This window comes from Macrobrachium nipponense, chromosome 16 (assembly GCF_015104395.2).
Source record: "Macrobrachium nipponense isolate FS-2020 chromosome 16, ASM1510439v2, whole genome shotgun sequence".
In the NCBI taxonomy this organism is placed as follows: Eukaryota; Metazoa; Arthropoda; class Malacostraca; order Decapoda; family Palaemonidae; genus Macrobrachium; species Macrobrachium nipponense.
In genome coordinates, this window is record NC_087209.1 from 70,515,721 (window position 1) to 70,540,545 (window position 24,825).

Consider the following 24,825-nt stretch of genomic DNA (forward strand, 5'->3'; position numbering starts at 1 on the left):
ATATATATATATATATATATATATATATATATATATATATATGTATATGTATATATATATATATATATATATATATATATATATATATATATATATAAATATATATATATATATATATTATATATATATATATATATATATATATATATATATATATATATATATATTATATATTTGCTACTTTTAAAAAGCATATTTCCCCTTTTCGATTGTATAAAATATTGTGTATAAGATTTTGTGCAACATTTTTTCAGATTCCTAGATAGCTTAGAGATAGGATGTTTTAAATGTGTGTTCAGATTTCGCATAACATATTGTAAAAGAATATGTAACGTAGAATGTAGAAAGAGAGAGATTTTCTTTGTCCGTTCAAAGCTAGAGTTTTTTTCAAAATCTGTCAACACGTTTGATAAGCGAGCTCAAATCTTCAATGTGTTTTGGGAATCTGTCATCAAGTAAGATAAGGGGCTTCTGCTTCGGTCGATCGAGTCGGGTACATGTCTTTTTTTTTAAACAGACTGGACTCATACGTGTATGTCTTTGTCAAAGCCACGTGCAGGTTACACATTTTGTAAGTAAAGTTACGTAAGATTTCGAAGCTTCTGGAAGCATTTTGCCAAAAACGTTTTGTGTCTCCCCTGTCCAGCTTCCGTAAAGGGAGAAGTTTTTTCATTCGGGCGTAGATTCTCAAACCGTTCTCATCTCTCTCTCTCTCTCTCTCTCTCTCTCTCTCTCTCTCTCTCTCCATCGCATAGCACTTTTGATTTTTAAAGTAAAATAACGATTGCGTACTCATTGAATGGTCACTCGTAATTTGAGAATTTCATATTTGATAATTCTTAGAGTTTATTTAGTGTTAAGTGTTTTTTGTGGAATCTGAACAAACATTGTTGTTGTAATGGCTCCTGGTTTTTGTGAAAGTGTAAAACAAGACTGCAGCAAAGAAAGAAGTTGGTATACCAAAAAGGTAAAGTGTGTTATATTTTTATTAGTTGCAACTAATAACGGATAGGAACAGTGGTTAACTAATAACGGATAGGAACAGTGGTTAACTAATAACTAATAACAGATGGTTAAGAAAGTTTGGTAAAAACTGATGGTTACAATGTCTTGAGTGAAAAGATTTATTACACATTGCAAATTTTTGTGTTTTGTGTTTGTTTCATTTTTTGTGCATTTGTTCATTTTCTTGTTGAAGTGTGCCTTTTTATTTTGATACTGTTCACATTTTTCTGTATTTTTATTTACATTCACAATTTAATTGACTTAGTTATTTTCATTAATTAGTTGTTGCACATTTAATTAAATTTAACACTTGTGAATTAATTTGCATTTACTTAGAATTCTTTTCAAGTTTTATTATTGCTTAGCACTTATGAATTAATTTCTAATTTTCAATTATTGCCTAACACTTTTGAATTTCAATTGAATTAATTTTCTTGAATTTTGTGACAAATTAATTTTGATTTAATTTTACCTAATTTGATTCAAGAATTAATTAAACTTTACTTTGTTTTCAAGTAACAGTAATTTTCCCTGATATTGTGAATTTCACTTATAAATTTTGAGTTTAATAATAAATTTTTGTATTTAAATTTTTTATAAGTGTTTTCTTTATTTTACACCAGTATATTTGCATTTAATTATGATTATATTGATGTTAGGTAGAAACATAGAGTGGTGATTAATCTGTTTTCCTTCAATTTACTTGATGTGACTTAGAACCAGGGAAGTACTTAGACTTCTGAAATCAGGGAAATACTCAGACTTTTAAAGTTGTTGATGGAGTGATGCACTTTGATTAATTTCATTACTTACAAGATTACCTCACACTTGTTTTGATGAACTTAGTGTGATTTTCTGCAATACTGGTAAGTTGTTAAGGGATCACTGTTGCTTTTAGAGTATTCAGTCGTTTAATACCTGTGATGAGGGTTCAGGTGTCTGGCTTTTGTGAGGTATCAGTTAATGAATGATAAGTGTAGTAACCAGATACTTGGCACTTTGTCACAAGTAATTAATGGTGCCCAGAGACCAGGGAAAACAGATTTCATTATCACTCTAGTATATACTGGTTGTGTTAGGGATATATTTTGTTAGGAGAGTGACCATATAATTTTGTTTTGCTTTTATTGTTTTGAATTGTAAGTTGATAACTTAGAGGAAAATGACTCAGTTCAAGGTTCAGGAATTTTTAGCAGCCCCTTCCATCCAAGTTTTATCTGAAACCACTCTGACCAAGGCACAGTGGAGCGCTTTAGCAGCGGCATGTGGTGGTTATGTGTCTACTAGTATGGTAAAGGCACAAATAAGATGTATTGCTATGGAATCATTGATAAACTCTGGTAGAATAACTGATGTAGATGAGTTAGAATTGGCTCAAGAGTTGTTGAATGTAGCACGTGCTGATCTCATAAATAAGCAAGCAGAAAAGAAAGAGAAAACTGATGCAGAGTTAGGGCTTAAACGCATTGAAGCAGAAGAGAATTTGATTAAGCTGAAAATACAAGCTGAAAGAGAAAGAACAGACAGGGAAAACAAGAAAGAAGAGAAAGAGAAGAAGAAAAAGCAGCAGAAGAGGAGAGAGAAAGGATAAAAGAGGAAAGAGAAAGGATAAAAGAGGAAAGAGAAATCGCAAGACATGAAAGGGAAATGGAATTCATAAGAGCTAGATCCACATTACCTGTAACACCGTCTAACCCTAACAAAGGTAATCAAGACCCTGTATTTGATGTAGTAAGAGTACAGAAGTTAATCCCTAAGTTTACTGAAGAAGCTCCAGTTGAGTTTTTTTATCGCTTTGAGAAAGTGGCTTTAGGTATGGGATGGCCAGAAGATAAATGGTCAGTTTTGCTACAAAGTGTCTTGATTGGTAAAGGGAGAAGTGCTTATCTAGCCTTAACAGCTGATCAGTGTAAAGACTACAAGGTACTTAAACGCAGTGTGCTAAAAGTTTACCAGATGACCCCAGAGCACTACAATGAAAGATTCAGAAATTTAAGAGAAGAGGAGAAGGGAACATTCTTAGATTATGCTTACAAAGTGAGAAGGTGTTTCAAACGTTGGTTAGAAGCTGCTAAAGTTCAAACTTTTGATGAGTTAGAAGAGTTACTTGTTCTTGAACAGTATCTTAAGGGAATTCCTGAACATATACGAGCCTATTTAAAAGAGAGAGAGGTGAAGAAACTTGACAAAGCTGCTACACTGAGTGAAGATTACAATATAATTAGTAGTAAACGTAATCACAATGTCAAGTACCAGAGTCAACAATGCCCAGGTTTTAAGTCTTATTCAAATAAAAGGAACAAATTTAATGGGAAACCCACAAGTGATACTACCAAGAGTACACAAGGTAATACAACTCAGCAAGCTAATGTGAAATCCTCATCCAGTTTTTCAAGACAGTTACAGAAACCTAATGTTGTCTGTTTCAAGTGTGGAAGAGTGGGACACTACAGTCAAGAGTGTTACCGGAATCAACAGCAGTCAAAGCCAGTTGGTCAAGTAGTGAAAGGTGACCAGGTGAAACAAACTACGAAGAGCAGTGTGGGAAAGAATCAGACTCCGGAGAAAATGAATCTAAACAAGCTGAATGTTTAGCAACCAGTGGAAATGTTACCTCAAGCAGTGAGTGGCTTAGCAGTGTGGAGGCTTTTAAGCCATATATCTATGAGGGTATGCTGTCAACTCAAGAAGGAAGTATGCAGGTACCAGTCAAGATATTACGTAATACAGGGAGTAACCATAGTGTGGTAGTACGTGGTTCTCACCCTCAGTTGGAGAAGAGTCTCACAGGAGATTCAGTTATTTTGAAGGTTATAGGAGGAGAGGAAGTCACTCTTATATGCCGCTTACACTGTCATGTGAATTGGTGACAGGGAATGTTGATTTTGCTGTAAAGTACTCACTGGCTGTGGAAGGTGTACATGTTCTGTTGGGGAATGAAGTTAGTGGTGTGCCATTTATTCCTTGTCCTGTAGTGACATACAAACCATTGAGGATTAGTCCTACAGTAGAGTTGGAGAAGAATAACCCCCACCTGTTTCCTAATTGTGTAACTACCAGAAGTATGAAGAGGACTACGACTGCAAGTGAAGAAATTGAGGATTTACACACCCAAGAAGGATCAAGTGAAGGACCTTTGTGCTTAGAAGAATTGTTCCAGGGAAGTGAAGTTTCCCATAATGCTGACCAAGAAGAGATTTCCTAAGAAGATGAAGAAGACGACGACAAAGAAGAAGAACCTGATGCTCCTGAAGAGACTCCGAGTAGTCAAAGTGTTACTGAAGACAGTAGTGATATGGTTGGACCACTGCTGAAGACAAAGAAGGGAAATGAGTATTTGTTAACATTAATGTGTTCTGTGACAAGATATCCAGAACCAATCCCTGTTAGAAACATATCTGCCAAGGTAGTTGCTGAAAAACTTGTGGAGTTTTTCTCAAAGTTTGGTATACCAGAAATAGTACAAAGTGACAGAGGAACAAACTTTATTTCAAAGTTATTCCAGGATGTGATGAATTTGTTAGGAGTGAAACAACAGTTATCCACTACCTATCATCCAGAAACTCATGGTGCCTTGGAAAGGTTCCACCAAACATTGAAAAGTATGCTGACAAAGTATTGTTCTGAGTCAGGAAGAGAATGGGATGTTGGTTTACCATTAATGTTGTTTGAAGTTAGGAGTGCTTATCAAGAAAGTATGGGATGTTCACCTAATGAAATGATTTTTCGGAAGAGAATGAGAGGACCGTTGAAGATTCTTGCAGAAAATTGGGAAGAAAATCAAGAGGAAGCCAGGAGAGTATGTGAAGAACTTAAGGAAAAGGTTGAAAGAGACTAGAAAATTCTCTTTAGAAAACTAGAAAATGAGTCAAGAGAAAATGAAAAGGAGATTTGATGCTAAGACTAAGCTAAGAAGTTTTAGTGTTGGTCAACAAGTGTTAGTGTTTTTACCTGTCAAGAGATTTCCCCTCACTAATAAATTTCAAGGTCCTTACAAGATAATTCAGAAGTTAAATGATAGAACTTATGTGATTGAAACACCAGAAAGAAGAAGACAAAAGAAGATACATGTGAACCTCTTGAAACCTTATTTCTCAGAAACTAAAACTGAAACTGTGTCAGTAACCCAAACAACTTTATCTACCGAAGATGATGATGGCTACGAATTGGGAGCTGAAAGCAAGATGAATAATTCTTCAATTTTGGAAAATTTGGAGGATAAACTGAAACATCTGAGTGTTGAACAAGGTGAAGACTAAGTGAAGTAATCAGAAGTTTTCCAGAAATTTTTACAGATGTGCCTAGACGTACTGATCTGACCAAGCATGAAATCAAGATTCAAGAAGATGGAAAACCTTTCAAGCAAAGAGCCTATCACTTATCACCGTATCATCGAGATGTTTTGAAGAAGGAAGTTGAGTATTTGCTGCAACATGGATTAGCAGAACCCAGTTCAAGTCACTTTAGTTCTCCATGTGTGTTAGTGAAGAAACCAGATGGTTCATTTAGGATGTGTACTGATTATAGGAAACTGAATTCTATCAGTGTGGCTGATAATTATCCTTTGCCTCTTATAGATCAGTTACTTGATAATATTGGGCAAGCCAAGTTTGTTTCCAAGATAGACTTGTTGAAAGGATATTATCAAATTCCCTTAGATGAGAATACCAAGTTGCTGTCAGCTTTTATTACTCCATTTGGACTGTATCAGTATACTGTTCTGCTGTTTGGTCTGATGAATGCACCGGCAACATTTCAACGAGTGATGGATCAACTGCTAGGATCAATAGAAGGCGTAGGTGTATACCTAGATGACATCGTGATTTACTCCACAACGTGGGAAGAACATCTGAAGATTCTGAGGAAAGTTTTCAAGAAACTACAAGAAGCAGGATTAACAGTCAACCTAGAGAAGAGTGAGTTTGGAAAGGCAACTGTGCAGTATCTTGGGTTTGAAGTTGGGAAAGGCCTTCTTGCTCCAGTAAATGCTAATGTAGAAGGCTACCCCACCTAATACCAGGAAACAGCTACAGAGATTTTTAGGCATGGCTGGATTCTATCGTCGCTCCTGCCCAAATTCCTCAGCCGTAGTAGCTCCCTTGACAGACTTAACTAGTCCCAAAGCTAAGTTTGTTTGGACTCCAGAGTGTCAAGAATCCTTTGAGAAGGTAAAAGCCATATTAACTTCAAGACCAGTACTTCAAGCGCCAGACTTCGACAAGAAATTTGTGATACAAGTTGATGCGTCAGACTGTGGCATTGGAGCTGCTCTACTTCAAGAAGATGAAAATAACATCTATCATCCTGTGTGCTTCATGCCTACAAAACTGAAAAAACATCAAAAAGTATACTCCACAATTGAGAAGTAAACTTTAGCCTTAATCACCGCATTGAAAAAATTTGAAGTGTACGTGAATAGACCTAGGAATGAAGAAATTTTAGTGTTGTCTGATCACAATCCACTATCATTTATCCAGAGAATGAAAAACCATAATCAAAGACTGACCAGGTGGTCTTTGTGCTTGCAACAGTATAACTTAAGACTGCAGCACATTAGTGGCAAAAACAATGTAGTTTTGATTGTATAAAATATTGTATATAAGATTTTGTGCAACATTTTTTCAGATTCCTAGATAGCTTAGAGATAGGATGTTTTAAATGTGTGTTCAGATTTCGCATAACATATTGTAAAAGAATATGTAACGTAAAATGTAGAAAGAGAGAGATTTTCTTTGTCCGTCAAAGCTAGAGTTTTTTTCAAAATCTGTCAACACGTTTGATAAGCGAGCTCAAATCTTCAATGTATTTTGGGAATCTGTCATCAAGTAAGATATGGGGCTTCTGCTTCGGTCGATTGAGTCGGGTACGTGTCTTTTTTTTTAACAGACTGGACTCATACGTGTATGTCTTTGTCAAAGCCACGTGCAGGTTACACATTTTGCATGTAAAGTTGCATAAGATTTCGAAGCTTCTGGAAGCATTTTGCCAAAAACGTTTTGTGTCTCCCCTGTCCAGCTTCCGTAAAGGGAGAAGTTTTTTCATTCGGGCGTAGATTCTCAAACCGTTCACATCTCTCTCTCATTCTCTCTCTCTCTCTCTCCATCACATAGCACTTTTGATTTTTAAAGTAACGTAACGATTGCGTACTCATTGAATGGTCACTCGTAATTTGAGAATTTCATATTTGATATTTCTTAGAGTTTATTTAGTGTTAAATAGTGTTTTTTTTTGTGGAATCTGAACAAACATTGTTGTTGTAATGGCGCCTGGTTTTTGTGAAAGTGTCAAACAAGACTGCAGCAAAGAAAGAAGTTGGTATACCAAAAAGGTAAAGTGTGTTATTTTTTATTATTGCAATAATAATGATTAGGAACGTAACTAATAATGGATAGGAACAGTGGTTAACTAATAACGGATAGGGAACATGGTTAACTAAATAAAAAAAAAACTAATAACAGATGGTTAAGAAAGTTTGGTAAAAACTGATGGTTACAATGTCTTGAGTGAAAAGATTTACACTTTTACACATTGCAAATTTTGGTGTTTTGTGTTTGTTTCATTTTTTGTGAATTTGTTCATTTTCTTGTGAAGTGTGCCTTTTTATTTTGATACTGTCCACATTTTTCTGTATTTCATTTAAATTCACAATTTAATTGACTTAGTTATTTTCATTAATTAGTCGTTGCACATTTAATTAAATTTAACACTTGTGAATTAATTTGCATTACTTAGAATTCTTTTCAAGTTTTATTATTGTTTAGCACTTATGAATTAATTTCTAATTTTTCAATTATTGCCTAACACTTTTGAATTTCAATTGAATTAATTTTCTTGAATTTTGTGACAAATTAATTTGATTTAATTTACCTAATTTGATTCAAGAATTAATTAAACTTTACTTTTTTGTTTCAAGTCAGTAACAGTAATTTTCCTGATGTTGTGAATTTCACTTATAAATTTTTGAGTTTAATAATAAATTTTTGTATTTAAAATTTTTATAAGTGTTTTCTTATTTTACAGATATATTTGCATTTAATTATGATTATATTGATGTTAGGTAGAAACATAGAGTGGTGATTAATCTGTTTCCTTCAATTTACTTGATGTGACTTAGAACCAGGGAAGTACTTAGACTTCTGAAATCAGGGAATACTTAGACTTTTAAAGTTGTTGATGGAGTGATGCCCTTTGATTAATTTAATTACTTACAAGATTACCTCACACCTGTTTTGATGAACTTAGTCTGATTTTCTGCAATACTGGTAAGTTGTTAAGGAATCACTGTTACCTTTTAGAGTTCAGTTCAGTCGTTTAATACCTGTGATGAGGGTTTCAGGTGTCTGGCTTTTGTGAGGTATCAGTTAATGAATGGTAAGTGTAGTGACCAGATACTTGGCACTTCGTCAATATATATATATATATATATATATATATATATATATATATATGTGTGTGTGTGTGTATAATATATATATATACATATATATATATATAATATATATATATATATATATATATATATATATATATATATATATATATATATATGGGCTTAGTACTAAATAATGGAGCAACAAACAAGGAGTTCATAAACACAGCTAATTAGAGATCATTTACACCACACACGCAGGAAAATATAGTACCGTCTGGTAGGCCATCTTACAAAGTGGCATATGAAGAAATACAAATTAGTCCTGGAGAAAGAGACACAGAGAGCCGTACATTGTGTGAAGAAAGATGAGAAAGGTCCAATTAGGAGAAACATATCAGGCAGCATAGACCCGCATGCCACTACAAGCAACAATACTCGATTGATTTACAATTCTAGTAATAATGATACATATAACAAGGTAGCCTCAAGAACTAGATAAACAGGTCTAACACTCGTGAGCGGTAGCAAAATAGGACGTCACTGACGCCCGTCTTGCCTCCGTGTGGTATTAAATCTGCCTTTGCTACATGAACCTAGTCAGTCGGCTTAGTTTGAAATTGCACTTGGAAGCAAAAAGGTTCTTGGTTTTCATTTCTCAGTTTACGGTTGTAATAACTAAGTGAATAACACCAAAGGACAAGGTATAAGTTTCTTCAGATTTCCTAAAGAAAGTGAATTCTAAAGTTCCTTTTAAAAATCCATGCACAGATAAGAGTGTATTTGCATTTGCTGATGCGCCTCACATGAGGAAGAATTTTATGGAACATAGATTTCACACAGAAAAGGGAGATTTTATTTCATCTGCTTTAGTACAAGAAATGTTGGATAAAACAGCAATTGAATACAATTTAACACCAAAACTGATTCAAATGTGCCAGGAACTCAAAGGCAACATGTAAATTATGCAGCCCAGTTATTGTCCAAAACATGTGCACTACTGTAAAGCTTCCAGGAGAAAAGGGTTTAATTTAATCCCAAGAGTGGTTGGTGACAGTTGATTTCACAGATGTAGAAATGACTTGATCTGATGAATTCCAGTGAAAGGGATGGAGATGGGAATGCCTATGGTGTGGTTATAATCTACTAGAAAGAAATTTTAGTTAGGATAGTACACAAGATGAGAACTATGAGTGAAAGGTTATGCAGGTCGTTATCTAAGTTTTCAGAAAGGTATTATTTTCTCTAGCAAATTTTTGAGTGGACTATTTGATATGTTTAGCTTTTTATACAGCTTAGGTTATATAATGATCTAGATGATGGATCAGGACTGCTTGGAACCTTTTTTTGGATCAGTTAGCTAGATGCATGGTCCTCATGAATACCCCAATACTTTTAGTTGCAAGTATCGACTCTGATCCGTTTTATCTGTGGTGCATCACTATGCCGTGACCTGGAAAATGAATTAAAAGCCACAATCATGTACTATATGATAGTGAATTTCTCCAAATTACAAAAAGGTTTGAAACAGGCAACTTTCGATCGTTGGCGCCACAGTCGAAAGCTCCCAGTTTTTCTAACTTTTCGTATTTTGAAAAATACATCATCAATACATTATTGTATCTTTCAACTAATGATCCCTTTTGTTAGGGAAGGAACCGCCCATCCCGAGACCCGTTGTGGGCCTCGCCCACCTGTCCCAGGACACGCTGAAGGCTTCATACGCCAGTCCCGGGACACTCAGCAGACATCACCCGCCCATCCCAGGACACGTGGCAGGCCTTGCCCACCCGTACCAGGACACGATGGCGGGCCTGACCCAACCGTTCCAGGACACCTGGCAGGCCTCGGCCGCCTGTCCCAGGACATGCTGAAGGCCTCATACGCCAGTCCCGGGACACTCGGCAGTCCTGACCCGCTCGTCCCGGGACACGTGACAGGCCTTGCCCACCCGTACCAGGATACAATGGTGGGCCTGACCCACCCGTCCCAGGACACCAGGCAGGCCTCGGCCGCCTGTCCCATGACCCATGGCGGGTCCCACCCACCCATCCTGGAACACCTGATGGCCTCGCCCGCCAGTACCAGGACACAATGGCGGGCTCGCCTGCCCATCCTGAAACCCGTGGCAGGCCTCAGCCGCCCATCCCGTGACCCATGGCAGGCCCCGCCCACCCATCCCTGGGGCCCCACCTGCCCATTCCAGGACCCATGGGGGCCCTCGCCCACCCATCCCAGGGCTCCTGGCAGGCCGCGCACACTTGTTCTAGGACCCCTGACGGGCCTCACTCACGTGGTGGGCCTCGCCTGCCCGTCCCAGGACCCATGGTGGGACTCATGGCGAGCTTCGCCTACACGTCCTGGAACACATGGTGGATCTTGGGACCCCTCCCAGGCCTTGCACACCCGTCCCGGGACCCCTGGCGGACCTCGACTGCCCATCCCGCGACCCGTGACAGGCCCCAGCCACCCGTCCCAGGACCCTCGGCAAGCCTCGCACACCAATTTCTCCTTCGCTCCTCGCAGCTGTCGAACCTCATCTTCCAGCTGGTCGTTCCGTTCGCCCTGGATATCGGTCTTCCTCTCCAGCGACTCCAGATGACGATTTCGTTCCTCTAGAAGGTATGTCAGCTCGTTCCGCTTGAGTTTCACAGCCTGAAATTCACTCTGGAGTCCATACTTTTTCTTCGTGAGGTCTTACACTTTCTTCTGCAGGCGCTGGAACCTGACCTCGAGGTCTTTCCTGTCGGATTCCCACTTGTCGGTTGCGTCTTTTTGTTCCTGGATGAGCCTCGCCATCCATGCCGCTTTTTCGGTCTCTGCCAACTGCCCAATCAGTTCCCTTATCCTCTCACATAGGACATCATTTCTTTGCCCAATTTCCTTCGTGTTGTCCTTCAGCTGCTGATTTTCGTCTGTCATCTTGAGGATCTTTTCTTCCAGCTGCCGTTTCTATATCTTCTCGTGATCGTTCTCCTTCAGAAACAAGTTTCAGCTTCAAGCGAGTGGGCGCTGTCTTGCCAGGCCTGCTGTTGCAACACCTCCTTAGTAATCTGGATCACACGAGTGCGTTCTTCCCTTCCGCCCGCCTTCTGAATCTCTTCATTGTAGTAGAACCCTCTGTTGCAGTTGAAGAATTATCCCGTCCAAGTTCACCTGCTGCACTGGATGGTGTCTCGCAAGGCTACAATTCTCTCGTTCACTTCCTTTTCCTTGGGCTGTTCAGCTCCATCATCAGCAGTCAGGAGGAAGGGGGGTAGGGGTGAGAGGGGGTTTGGGTTGGGAGGGGGGGAAGATGCGTCTATTTCAAAGACTCCTGAGAACAAAACCGGTCGCTGCTTAATCGTGTTTATAAATATATATCATATATATATATATATATATATATATATATATATATATATATATCAGACAAAAGTTTTAATGGTTCAATTTTTTTGTTTATAAAAAAAATTTTTCAATTATTAGGTTTAATATCTATTTGATTATTCAGCATATGATTTTTATTATTCTTATGTTTTACTTTTATTAATTTTATTTCTATGGTTTTCCCGTATTCTTTTTTAGATATCTAAAAATTTCCAGTGAATAGGAAGCCACAGTTAACAAGATGAATATTCCTGAGTTAGACTTCTCTCCGTATTTTGAACAACATCTGGACAACAACGTCCCAACAACAAGCTGAAGTGTGTTACCTGCAGGCTGCAGAAGCCATACCCAGTTCATATACTCTCTCTTTCTCTCTCTCTTGATTTTTCCTTGATTTTCTACATTTTACAAGAGATATTTCGAATCATTAAAATATAGCAGGAAATCATCTGAAAGATTTTTAATTGTGCCTTGTCTCTTGGTGTTATAAATCTCTCTCTCTCTCTCTCTCTCTCTCTCTCTCTCTCTCTCTCTCTCTCTCTCTCTCTCTCTCTCTCGCTTTCTTTTAACGTGGATAAGTGTAAACAAATAACACTCATGAAATAAAATCCACAAAACAGTGCATAAAAGCTGAAAAGAAGGCACAGAAACTGGTGAGATACATAAAGAGGCAGTTCAAATACAGAAACAACGAAACGGTGCTGCAGCTCAACACATCAATAGTTAGACCTCATCTTGAATATGCAGTACAGTTTTGGTCACCAACACTAAGAAAAGACATAAATAGATTAGAAGGGGTACAAGCAAGTGCCACAAAGTTAATTCCATCCATCAGGCAAATAGGTTACCGAAGACGACTAGAGAGCCTAAAAATGTATGACCTAGAAACACGACGATTGCGAGGAAAACTAATAGAAACATTTAAAATACTGAAAGGCATAACAAAAGTAGACAGTAACCTATTTACGTTAAACGATAACCAGACAAGAGATAATGATGGAAACTAGAAATGAAGAGATACAAAACATCCCACTGTGGGAACTTCTTTACATATAAGATATGTACACATGGAATAAACTGCCACCAGAAGTTGTAAACAGCAACAGTGTGGAAGAGTTTAAAAGAAAGCTAGACAAAATCATTAAGACACTGTGAATGAACAGTAAAACCTGCTACTACAGATAAGTGAGCACACGATGTCTTCTCGGATGGACTAACAAGTCTTTGAGACATTCTAATCCTTGTAACTCCTTGTAACGCCTTGTAACTCTCTCTCTCTCTCTCTCTCTCTCTCTCTCTCTCTCTCTGTACGGAAGCTCTCAAGTTTGTAAGAGCATTTGGGATTTTTTGCAGTATGTATCTTTTTTTTCTGATCTTTCTCTCTCTCTCTCTCTCCACATGCGGGATTTTTTTCATCTTATCTATTAAAATAAATTTAGGGATTTTCCTTTATTTACCATTTTGTCTATAAGAAAAACAATACTAACTACAGGCGGGCAATTGGAACAGGGAAAAATAACCATTTTTCTAAGCAAAGTTTTATTTTGATAGAATTTTACAAGATAACTAAAACATACAATTCTAAATGAATTAGACGAGACATCAAGAGAAATAATATTATATATTATATATATATATATATATATATATATATATATATATATATATATTAACTACTCAACCATAATGATTTTCAAAAAAACTAAATAAAGGTAAGTTTTTATATTTTTTAAATTTATATGATATGGATACAAAGAAAGGGTAAACAAAGAAATTTTTATTATAAATTTTGTCTATATAAAAGTAAAAAAAAGATATTAGTAAAATTTAATGAGACCATAACTTGGTTCGTAAATTGAAATGCAATATAGAATTCTATAAAGTAGAAAATCCTAACAACTATATTTCTATTTAAGGCCAAATGACACTAGACTCACTATGACTGACGTCAAAAATAGGTCCAGCTCTATTTGTGACTTGACTCGACGCGACGTGACGTCACTCGATGCATGCGTGTGAACGGATTCTTTCAAAGGCCCATAGAAAGCAGTGTTAAACTGGGTTGGCGATTCACGGTGAGTCATGAATTAGAGTGACCCGACGCAACGCATTTGGTGTGAACGCTGCTCAACGCACCCTAAAACAAGATCTAGATATTGGGTAGCCTAACCTAAGCGTTCTAATTTGGACGTCTGAACACACCCCCTTCCCCCTCCCACAACCCACTGCTTTCGGATTTGTATAAACAATTTATTACAAATATTCATATTGTTTTTACCTTACTTTGTTTTGGCAGATTATAAACATCACTCACTTACACTTTCCCAGTGATATAAAAAGGTGTTGGATTAAGTCAAAATAAGTTAAACAACGTCCAGAGAAACAAAATCATAACATCAACATCCGACGACGTCTACTTTTATATCTTCAATCACTACTAGGTAATTGGATATATAACTGAACATCTCATATAACAGGTCTTATGCAGGTCTTACTTACCTTCATGATTGCAAAGTTACATCCTTACTTAAGAAATGAAAGTTACACGTCACCACATGTGATAATAAATCGAAAACTAGTCTTCAAGGCAGAAACAATGCGAACGAGACTGGTAGCAATGTCTGATGACGTATATTATTTTCCTCGTTTTCCTCTAAAGATATTCCATTTTCTTTGAGTTCCCAATAAATATCATAGAAAACTTTATTTGTATGGTATACCAGTTAATTATTTTGTTCATCCCTATTGCTTCATTCGTGTGTTTATTTCTTTTAATTTCTTGTTATTTTATCGGTTTATGCAAGGATTAACTACTGCATCCTTTAAATATGGTGACACAGAAATCTAAAGGATAAACTTCATTAAGGTGTCAAGATAAAAGCCTAGAGATCTCATAGATAAAACTACTAACAATTGGCTTATGCCTGGTTGTAATATAGTTGTCATAACGAGACAGTTGGTATGAATAAAGTCCTTGTTGCTTATAGCTCGTCAGAACCTACATAGGTTCTTCCTCGAAATATGACTGATTGTGTATTATTTAAATATTGTAGTACCATTTCCGGTTTAATAGGTAAAATTATTCTCTCTCTCTCTCTCTCTCTCCTCTCTCTCTCTCGCTCTCTCTCTCTCTCTCTCTCTCTCTCTCTCTCTCTCTCCAACCTAGGTGAACCTACAACAACTACCTAATTCGCCTAATAGGTAATTAGGTAATCAAAGACATACCTGGGTTTTTAAGGAAACGTACCCATGTATCCTTTCCCTCTCCGGTGTCAGAGGTCAAATCCGGGTTCCTAGTCGAGAAGCATGACTGCTAAAAATGGTAGTACCATGTGTTATGAGGACCAGACGGACAGACAGACAGACAAACATAAACGCACACCGAAATAATACTGCACTTAATAAAAGGAATTCAGCATGATTCACGCTGCATGGTCCATACACTTGGCCTACCACCTTTCATGTATAACTTTGAGTTGGCTAGTTTGTGTGATTGCTTTATATATATATATATATATATAATAGTAATATATAATATAATATAATATATATCTATATATATATATATATTATATGTATATATCCTAATATATATATATATATATATATATATATATATATATATATATATATCGGTTCTTGTCTCATCTCAATTGTTGTTTATTTGTTATTTCGTTCATTTTATGTTTCTTTATTCTCGTATTTTTGCAAGCTTGCTTTGCAAGTTAAATAAATAATAATCATCATCATCATCATCATCATCATCATCATCTTCATCATCATCATCATCATAATAGTAATAATAATAATAATAATAATCACACAGGATGGTATTTCAACATAGACCTATATTCAGGAAGAATAAAAGAAGGAACAATAAATGATTTTACACGGTAAGAACATTTGTTGAGAATATCATACTCTTGCGTGTGTTTTATAACCATGCCTCCATTATTTATTATTGCCTTGCTTGATAGCAGGAGGGTGAATATCCATGTTCTTATAAGTCCTTTCCAGGTTTCTACTGATGGATTCGTTCCTTCTCCGTTTCTTTGTAGTTCCATTTTTTATTTTATTTTATTTTAACCTTTTTTCTTAAGGCGTTTGCATTGTTTAAATTCTCTTCCTGGTTTTCTCGCCATTCCAAAGTATTATTAAATCCCGCATACTGAATTTGGCGTTTTGGTCATATGGCCTTTTTAGTTTTCTGTAAAAGGAACCCATTGAGATGGCTATTTGTCTGTCCGTCGGCGCTTTTCTCCGTCCGCCCTCAGATCTTGAAAACTACCTAGGCTAGAGGGCTGCAAATTTGGATATTGATCAGCCACCCTCCAATCATCAAACGTACCAAATTGCAGCTGTCTAGCATAAGCAAGTTTTATTTTATTTAAGGTTAAAGTTGCCCATAGGTGCCAACAACACAGGCTACCACCGGGTCGTGTCACAGTTTCATGGGGCGCGGCTGCGAGTTTCATGGGCCGTGGCTCAGAGTTTCTTACAGCATTATAGGCAACTTGATTGCGCCGAAGATATCCGCGCATTTATTTTACTTATTTCCGCCAAGAGACCGATTTACTTTATGGTTGATATTCACTCTTCTTCGTTTCCTTTGCTATGATCCTTGAAAAATATACCAATCAGTTTTCCTTACAAAATCAATCTCTCTCTCTCTCTCTCTCTCTCTCTCTCTCTCTCTCTCTCTCTCTCTCTCTCCTAAACTTCTATAGTGTTATTTGGTTGATTCACTCTTTTTCTTCGTTTCTTTGCTATGATCTAAAATACAATCAGTCCTTACTCAATTCTCTCTCTCTCTCTCTCTCTCAAATCCTCTCTCTCTCTCTCTCTCTGTTCTTTTTACTCTTTTTATAGTGTTATTTGGTTGATATTCACTCTTCTTCGTTTCCTTTGCTATGATCCTTGAAAAATATACCAATCCGTTTTCCTTACAAATCAAACCTCTCTCTCTCTCTCTCTCTCTCTCTCTCTCTCTCTCCTCTCTCTCTCTTCCTTAAACGTTCTTTTTATAATGTTATTTGGAACTTAGCGTTCAATGAATTTGCACCTTCAAATTTGAATGTACAGGAGACTTATTTCACCAACGCTTCTTGGAATCATTACCACTTTTGTTTATTAGAAATTTATAATAACAAAAGTCAATAAGATTGTTGTTTTCCCTTCAACTGTCCTAACAGTTCTAAGAGAGAATCGCGTACGTTTGCTTAGATTGGAGTACTAAAATCTGACGCCGCTTATACTAGTGAATAAGTATGGTTCCTCATGTATAACATAATACATAAGAGTAAACTGAGATTTGCTTTTGTTTTGTTAGATGGATACCTCTGTGTGTGTGTGTGTGTGTGTGTGTATGTATGTATGTATGTATGTATGTATGTATTCTTCACCGGCACATCTTTAGATACGTGTTATGAATCCTTACGGCTTAGCTTTCTCCCAGGCTGTTTTCAGCATTTAATTGCTATTATCTTCAGTTCTTTTTCCAGAGCCATCGATCAAAAAGTCACGTCCATCTGGAAATGTACATTTTTTGCGTGGTTTTGGTTTTCTGGTAATTTTTTAAATAAAAACTTCATTCAAAAATCATAAAAGCAAACTAATCTATGTATGCCTGTGTCTATGTGCACATGTGATTTGTCTCATATAGTATGATTATAACTTTACTGTTTATCGCATTCATATATGTATAGTAGTGAGCACGTATACATGTATCTGTTGAATTATATAAGTCCTTACACATTGCGATAACAGCGATACGCTATTGTTTTTCAGTAAAACTTTGTTTGTGGTTCCAGAATCCACCTCGTGATGAGATCCTCTGCTGTCATTACGAATTCAGGTGCATGAAATCAATTCGTAAGAAAAAAAAATGGTGAGAGGAGATTATTCCTAATTCTTTATTACAAGAGACTATTTCGGTGAACATTACGTTTTGTGAAGATAGATACACAGAGAAAGGCACTCCTGACTATGGCAGTTTCTGTGCAATTAGTTATGAGCTTGGTATGTGCAACAGAATATTTAAAAAAAAAATACTTTTTTAGCCTCATGCATAAGTTAGCAATTAGCGAGGGAAGATATTTTACACTTTATCACCTTGAAGGGAAAGTTCAAAACGCCATTCAACGATAAAATAGTATGTATTTTAAGACTGTGACTCCTATGTACATAAATAACAAATAAGAGTACTTGAGAATGTCTTCCAGTTTCTATCCTTTTCTGCGTCTGTTATCAGTTCTTAACAAAGAGATATTTTACTTCTATAAAATATCTTTTATAATTCTTCAACCAAAAATCATGTTCATGAGCATATTTTTTTCATTTCTCATGAAACGTCATTTCCCAAACTTTTTAAAATTAATAAATACTTTTTTGAAAAAAAATATTTGATCGAATTCCATAATGGAACAAAAGAATTCAAATTAGGTTGCCATAGATATACTTGACGTACCGATTGGTTATAGATTATTATAGATTATTACGAAAGCAGGATTTGAATTTCCACATTTAAAAGGATAGTTCCAGGCAGGAGAGACATCTCAAGTTCCCAAGGGCTCGACGGACGACGACGAAAGGATCTCCATCCGCGGAAGGGCATCCCGCCCGCGAAACGAATTGGCGTCCTTCCGAGATCTTAACCGCAGGACCCGAACATGTTGCCACCGACTATGCTGCAGTAGTAGGAGATGGAGAGGGTCGTCGAGGTGTTGGTGGAGGTCGTCGTGATGGTGTAGGTGGAGGAGGTGGTCGTCCAAATGGTGAGGGCGATCCTTCCCTCCCTAGAGGAGCCCACGCTGCTGGCATCCCCTTGAGGAACCTCCTCCAGGGCGCTTTGCAGATCAGCCCTGGAAGGAAATTTCAGGATTGTTTTATAACTTTGTATCAACCACAGTTACCCCTTCACTTCTCGATTTCTTCACAATTTGCATATACGCTTGTCACTACAAAGCTTAAGACCCAAATGAAGACGAGAAGAAACAAATGAAGAAATTCTAACATCCGTGGTCATATCGGGAGCGGGTTCGAATCCCACTACAGCTTCAAAGTGTATCCATTTGTTTCTTCATTTGGTTCTGGGTTTTTTAGTGACACACGAATTGCCTCCTCCGGCCGCCCCCACCCCCCACAAAAAAATATCAAGAGGTTCTTGTGGCAATTACATGTCTATCTTGTTTGCCATTTTGTATACTTACTGACCATCCTCTACCTGATCAATATTACCATGTTTGCCGTGTGGTAAACCTCTTCTGACAGGCATTTTATGAAAAAACAAAATGGCAGCGAACTGAATAATGAAAAACAACATGGCAAATCCATGAAAAAAACTAGGCATTTTATCCATACTCACTGTCCATCTTCCATCAATTTGTTGAACCGTCTTATGTGCCTCTTCTGACAGGCATTTTATGAAAAATCAAAATGGCAGTGAATTGATAAAACAAAATGGTGGCTCTTTGAAAAAAACCTGGCTTTTTATCCATACTTACTGTCCATCTTCCTCCTTATCAACGTTACTCAGTTGAACCGTGCCTCTTCTGACAGGCATTTTATGAAAAATCAAAATGGAAGTCAATCGATAAAACAAAATGGCGGCTCTATGAAAAAACCTGGCTTTTTATCCATACTTACTGTCCATCTTCCTCCTTATCAACGTTACTCAGTTGAACCGTGCCTCTTCTGACAGGCATTTTATGAAAAATCAAAATGGAAGTCAATCGATAAAACAAAATGGCGGCTCTATGAAAAAAAAACCTGGCTTTTTATCAATACTCACTGTCCATCTTCCTCTTGATCAACATTACTCAGTTTGTTGAAACGTCTGATGCGCCTCTTCTGACAGGCGTTGGTACCAGAAGCCTGGTTACAGGTGGAAACGGCTGTGGCAGTGGTGGTTGTCAGTGTGATCACCGTTCGCGTGGAATAGGCGGCAACGATTCTAGCCTCGAGGCTTGAGAGTCTTGCGTCGTCCTCTTCTTCCTCTCCTGCGAAATGGAGTGAGTTGTAAATTTCGAAGTTGTGAATATTTAACGGCTGTGTGCATTCAGTGGTATTGGGCCCAAAGGCGATTGTAGACAACGAATTTCACATTAAAGGGATTTGCAAATTCAATTATCATGCAGATTTAAAGGAATGGCAAAATTTTTGGCATGACAAGTTTCAGAGAATTTCCTGTGTATGTGAATGGTAAAATCATGTGAATTTATAATGCTAAAAGAACTGCAATTCTGTATGAATAGCAAACGTAAGGAATTTCACAAATAAGGGAATTTGAAAAGCATTACTCTAACTCAATTCATAGCAAGAAAACAGTCTTTCAAAAGCCAAAATAAGAAGGTTTATTTTGAAAATATCGAAATCTCATCAACAGCCTCCGTATTTGTCTTAGCAGACTAGCGTTTCATGCTTTCCATTCAGAAGGGGAAATGTTACTGAATACTGTTTTGCCTTTGGCCACGGGGTCTTCCTTGTCATGTTATACAGCTTATTAAATAAATGTTGAATATATCTATATATAATATATAATAAATATATATATCTATTCGATACTATATATATATAGATTATAATATATATATGCATGTATGTATGTATGTATATATAAAACACTCACCTCGGGCTCCGGCGAGGAGGGCCGTTACAGAGACAAACAACACCAGCCACTTCATCCTGTCGAGAAAAAACCAACAGAGATTTTCAGTAAAAGGAAAAGACTTTCACACTTCTAGTAGTGTGCCCCAGGTACGAAAGAAGAACTGAAGACAATACACTGAAATGAAAATGATAAAAGACTAAATGGAGGAGGGACTCAGACATTGATGGTATGGAATAGAACAGAAAAGAGATGTTTTGTTCTAGATGATGATAACTCTGTTAGACAAGGAGAATTGCAGACAATATGTGTTAAGAATTAAGTGAGACCAAAGAAGGAATGTGGGAAGAGTAAGCACAATGATAAATGACTAGAGAAGGAAGAGGAGGAGAAGGAGAATACCTAGCTGTTTTCTTATTCAGTTGCTTATTAAATTTTGCTGACCTAGGAAAAGATCTGAACAGTTTCTCATTGTACATTACGTCACGTTCCTTGTAAATGCTCGTCTTTGCAAGCAAAGAAATTGGAATTCGGTTTCTTTTGTATTGGCTGCATTGTTGCCGATTCCAGTTTTATTGAGCGACCCGACATATTATATATACATCTTTCGTTGTTTTCTGTCTTCATACTGAATTCCTGCAGGAATTTCCGTAGGCTGTTCATGTTATATGATCAAATGTTCTTACACGTTGCTGTTTTCCCGTCATTTTCTATCCTCACTTGGACAGAAGTAGTCATAATTTTGTACATCACTTTTGTAAATACGTATATATTTGTGAATATATATTTGTAAATATATATTACTAAATATATATTTGTGACAGCCTCTGATTATTTCGGGATTGTTCCTTGAAATGTCTAACGAGAGCTCTGAAACGAGTGCTCAGATTCTGGTGTAATAAGGATATTAGGAATTCATGCATATATAGATATATATATATATATATATATATATATATATATATATATATATATACATATATATAGATATATGTATACACACACACACACACACACATATATATATATATATATATATATATATATATATATATATATATATATATATATATATATATATATATATATATAGTATATGAATATTTTATCACATCACCGTCATTCATATATAAGCATTAAGTTACAAACGTCCTTTAATATCTAATTCGCTCTACCTCGGAATTAACATATTTTCATATATGTTAAACGAAGGGGAATTTTCTAGTTGATAAGACATTCATCGTCTCATGGACTCGAACCCCGTAAACTGAGAAATCAGGTCGTACAATGACGCGCTTTAACCCACAGCGCATCACTGGACGTCCTGAATTCTTGGTTTCCGTGGTTCGAGCCCATGAGCCGACGAATGCCTTATCAACTAAAAAAATTCCCCTTTGGTTAACATATATGAAAATATATTAATTCCGAGGAAGAACGAATTAGACATTAAAGGACATTTGCAGCTTAATGCTTATATATATATATACATATATATATATATATATATATATATATATATATATATATATATATGTGTGTGTGTGTGTGTGTGTGTGTGTGTGTGTGTGTGTATGTATATATACTCATACATGGACAATTTTCCATCGCGCAATTCTTGGGCTTAACTTGAACGTCTCTCTGCCTATCCTACGGGCAAATGGTTTAACAAAACGCTTTAAGTAACATTACTGAACCGCAGAGATCCACGATCAATGATTCTGGTTCAAGTTAATTTCGCAGGACTATCTGGTCTTGGTATCTTCAGCAACAATGAAGCTTTTATCAAACAGCGAGCCTGCTGGCCTGGAACCGAAAGATAGTACTGGCTCTCTGTATGCTGTGCACGCTAAGATGGCTAAAGCAAACGGCATGCAGGTTAACAATGTTTGCATGATCGGAGAGGAAACTAGCAAATAGCTGTTTGAGAGTGACACAACTATCAGGACATTGAGAAGATCCTCAGTATTGTTTTCGCGTGTCACCTTGTTTCTGAGAATGGTAAGAAGACATTCATTAATTTGAAACATGTAAAAATTGAATGCAAATGGAAAACTTCGAGAAACAATTTGTCATATCAAACTTCATGACTTAATATTGTCGTTGGTGACCACTTTTACAGAATGTTAATACAGCTTTTCAAGGAATGAGTTACTGAATAAAACTTCAAGTATTTGCAACGCTGTTCAGTATTTGACTCTTTCAGAAATGTAACTTCAATTTTAATAGCAAATTAAGATAACGTTTCCTATAATGCCAAAACGATATTGTATGTCCTAATCCCGTTAATGTCTGGACGAATGAGACAAAATTCATAGCTACTGCAATACCATACAATGCATACCTCACACTACTTTGAGCATATCGAAATTTTGTCATTTGTTTAAAATGAGAACCATCTTCACGCGACTCGTCAAGATTTTAGTTTTGAATGTGTAATCAACTTTGCATACCTTGCACACTGCCTACCTCTCAATACACATCGAAAATGTAATTTACAAAGCAAACAGCAATGGTCTTTTGTGTCGACCCTCATTATGATTGAGAATGATCAAATTATTAAAGTTAAACATTAAAGCTAAATGTAAAAAAAGACAGGCATACTGCAGTTCTTATTCGTAACTTGCATTGCATGCATATGGATAAGCGGTATGCAGAAGCTCACTGAAGTTGAAACTTTTTGTTTTCTTAGGGGGAGGTTAAATTATGTGAGATGGTTTGTGTTAATTTTGTATGGGGAAAAATTGAAGGGAATTGTTACAAACAAATTCTTGTGTTCAATATTTCAAGTGTTGAAATAATGTAAATATTGTATTTTTGTTATTTTTAAAATTAAAGTTAAAAAAAATATATAAGCAACAAAAAAGAGTCGTAGATCCGTACTAAAATGCAGTAGCTGATGAATGATATAAAACTTAGTGTACCATCAAAGAAGACTGAACGAAGTGCTTAATTGGTGGTAGGAATATATCGTGATATAGTAAAGTACGGCAGTTTTTGTCGAATATTTCAAAGTCATTTTTCTTACTAATGAAACGTCGCGTCGGGAACTTATACGTTGGCCACTACAGCGTCTGGAGAAAGGAGGCATTCAGTGATAAAGACTTTCTGAACAGAATGAAATCTTCCTCCAATGATTCTTGCCTTATATCTAAATAAAGTAGTAAAAATAAATCATGAGAGCACTAAGAAAGTCATGTGTCATTTAGTACACAAGTATCTGTGCTTAGGTAAAGAGAGAATCTACTCCTGCGCACTATTAAGGCTTAATTCAACCCACATGAGACTTCTAGTTTGTTTTATGGCAGTATGTATGATTGTTAGTTAGACGAGTATGGCAGTATCGATGATTGTTAGTTAGACGAGGAAACCGTGCACTTCAGTTCAAGAAATTTTCATTATCTTCGGCTGTTATTCGTAATGTTCTTATCAAAATCAAGACCGAATTTAATGAGGCGTCATTGAATTCGACTCTTTCCCTAACTCTAACTAGAGAAGTTTAATTCCCAACGTCGCTTCTCGCCATGATTTTGATTGAAACTTTAAAACATTCTACATCTGATTGGACCTGTGACTACACGCCCTACTTATAGGTGTTCCCGAGTTTCTGTACTTTTATGTAGCTCATTTTATTTCCTTTTTCTCCAACCCTATGGTCTGGGCAGCAATGGGTCTCGTCTTTGAAAATATAAGAAAACGGTAAATTCTAAATTTGCTTCTAACTCAAAGGAATCAGAGATAAAAAATCATTATCAGTGGGTCTTTCTAAATCATCGTATGAGTCAGATCAGGTTTCCTTTAGCTAAAGTACGTTTTTAACAAATGCCAAACCACAACTACAAGTTAAAGCAGAAACCGGTAGACGTCAAAAACTAAGAATTTCTTTTATGAATTTTCAGGTTGATCACGGATATATCAGCGCGCCATAAACCCGTAAACAAGAGTACTTTTGCACTGCACCTGGATAACAACTAAACAGTCGTGAACATTCTTCGGGGGCGTTGTGGCCTTTTAAATAGTCTGCGCGCGAACGAGGAACGCTGGAGGATTATTGGAACACACCCATCACCTTCCCTCAGATTCTTCCTCCTACAGTTTTCCGCCAATGATTGTGTGGATTATCCCAGTTTTTCCTTGCGTTGCCGTGGAATTATTTTATCTACCATCGGTCTAAACTTGAGTACAGTTACAGAATGGAAACCTTTAAGCTTTCTTTTCAATAAATCAGCAACTTCAGTGAATATGAATTAATCCTAAAGGAAAGGAAAGGGTTTAACCTCTCATAGAAGGAAAATGAGTAAGGGTGGGCTGTACTCTCCTGTTCCTGGTACCATTCCTGGTCGGCGTTGGTCACCTCAAATTATGTCGATGGTAGACCGAATTCCTAATCATGATTCATTCGGGAGGCTATGGTTATTGGTTCCAAAATTGTGTCAAGGGAACAGTTCAGTGTTTCAGTATTTTTCTACGGCTGAAGTTT

The 24,825-nt window shown here is 36.7% G+C and overlaps 2 protein-coding genes and 1 pseudogene across 2 annotated transcripts; 1 reads left to right on the forward strand and 2 right to left on the reverse strand.

The window, feature by feature from the left end:
• The window catches only part of LOC135195458 (protein O-linked-mannose beta-1,2-N-acetylglucosaminyltransferase 1-like), a 48,091-nt pseudogene extending 33,741 nt beyond the window's left edge, over positions 1-14,350 (reverse strand).
• LOC135195369 (uncharacterized) lies at positions 10,008-10,976 on the forward strand. Its single transcript, XM_064221630.1, has one exon. It carries the CDS (start codon positions 10,008-10,010, stop codon positions 10,974-10,976), a length of 969 nt encoding a protein of 322 aa, XP_064077700.1.
• Positions 14,351-17,879: 3,529 nt separating the features above from the next.
• Positions 17,880-24,344, reverse strand: LOC135195460 (uncharacterized). Its single transcript, XM_064221691.1, has 4 exons — positions 24,306-24,344; positions 20,370-20,425; positions 19,533-19,740; positions 17,880-18,603 (listed from the first exon to the last, which is right to left on the reverse strand). The coding sequence occupies exons 2-4, from the start codon at positions 20,422-20,424 to the stop codon at positions 18,393-18,395; spliced, it is 474 nt and encodes a 157-aa protein (XP_064077761.1). The 5' UTR covers position 20,425; positions 24,306-24,344; the 3' UTR covers positions 17,880-18,392.
• Between the last annotated feature and the right edge of the window lie 481 nt (positions 24,345-24,825).

Bases quoted from the DNA above. Each gene is read 5' to 3' on its own strand.
- LOC135195369 (XM_064221630.1), top strand. From the start codon at position 10,008: ATGATCCCTTTTGTTAGGGAAGGAACCGCCCATCCCGAGACCCGTTGT.
- LOC135195460 (XM_064221691.1), bottom strand. From the start codon at position 20,424: ATGAAGTGGCTGGTGTTGTTTGTCTCTGTAACGGCCCTCCTCGCCGGA. The intron at 19,741-20,369 runs GTGAGTGTTTTA...TCCATTTCGCAG, and splicing joins CCTCCTCGCCGGAGCCCGAG to GAGAGGAAGAAGAGGACGAC. The intron at 18,604-19,532 runs GTGAGTATTGAT...ATTTCCTTCCAG, and splicing joins GATCAAGAGGAAGATGGACA to GGCTGATCTGCAAAGCGCCC.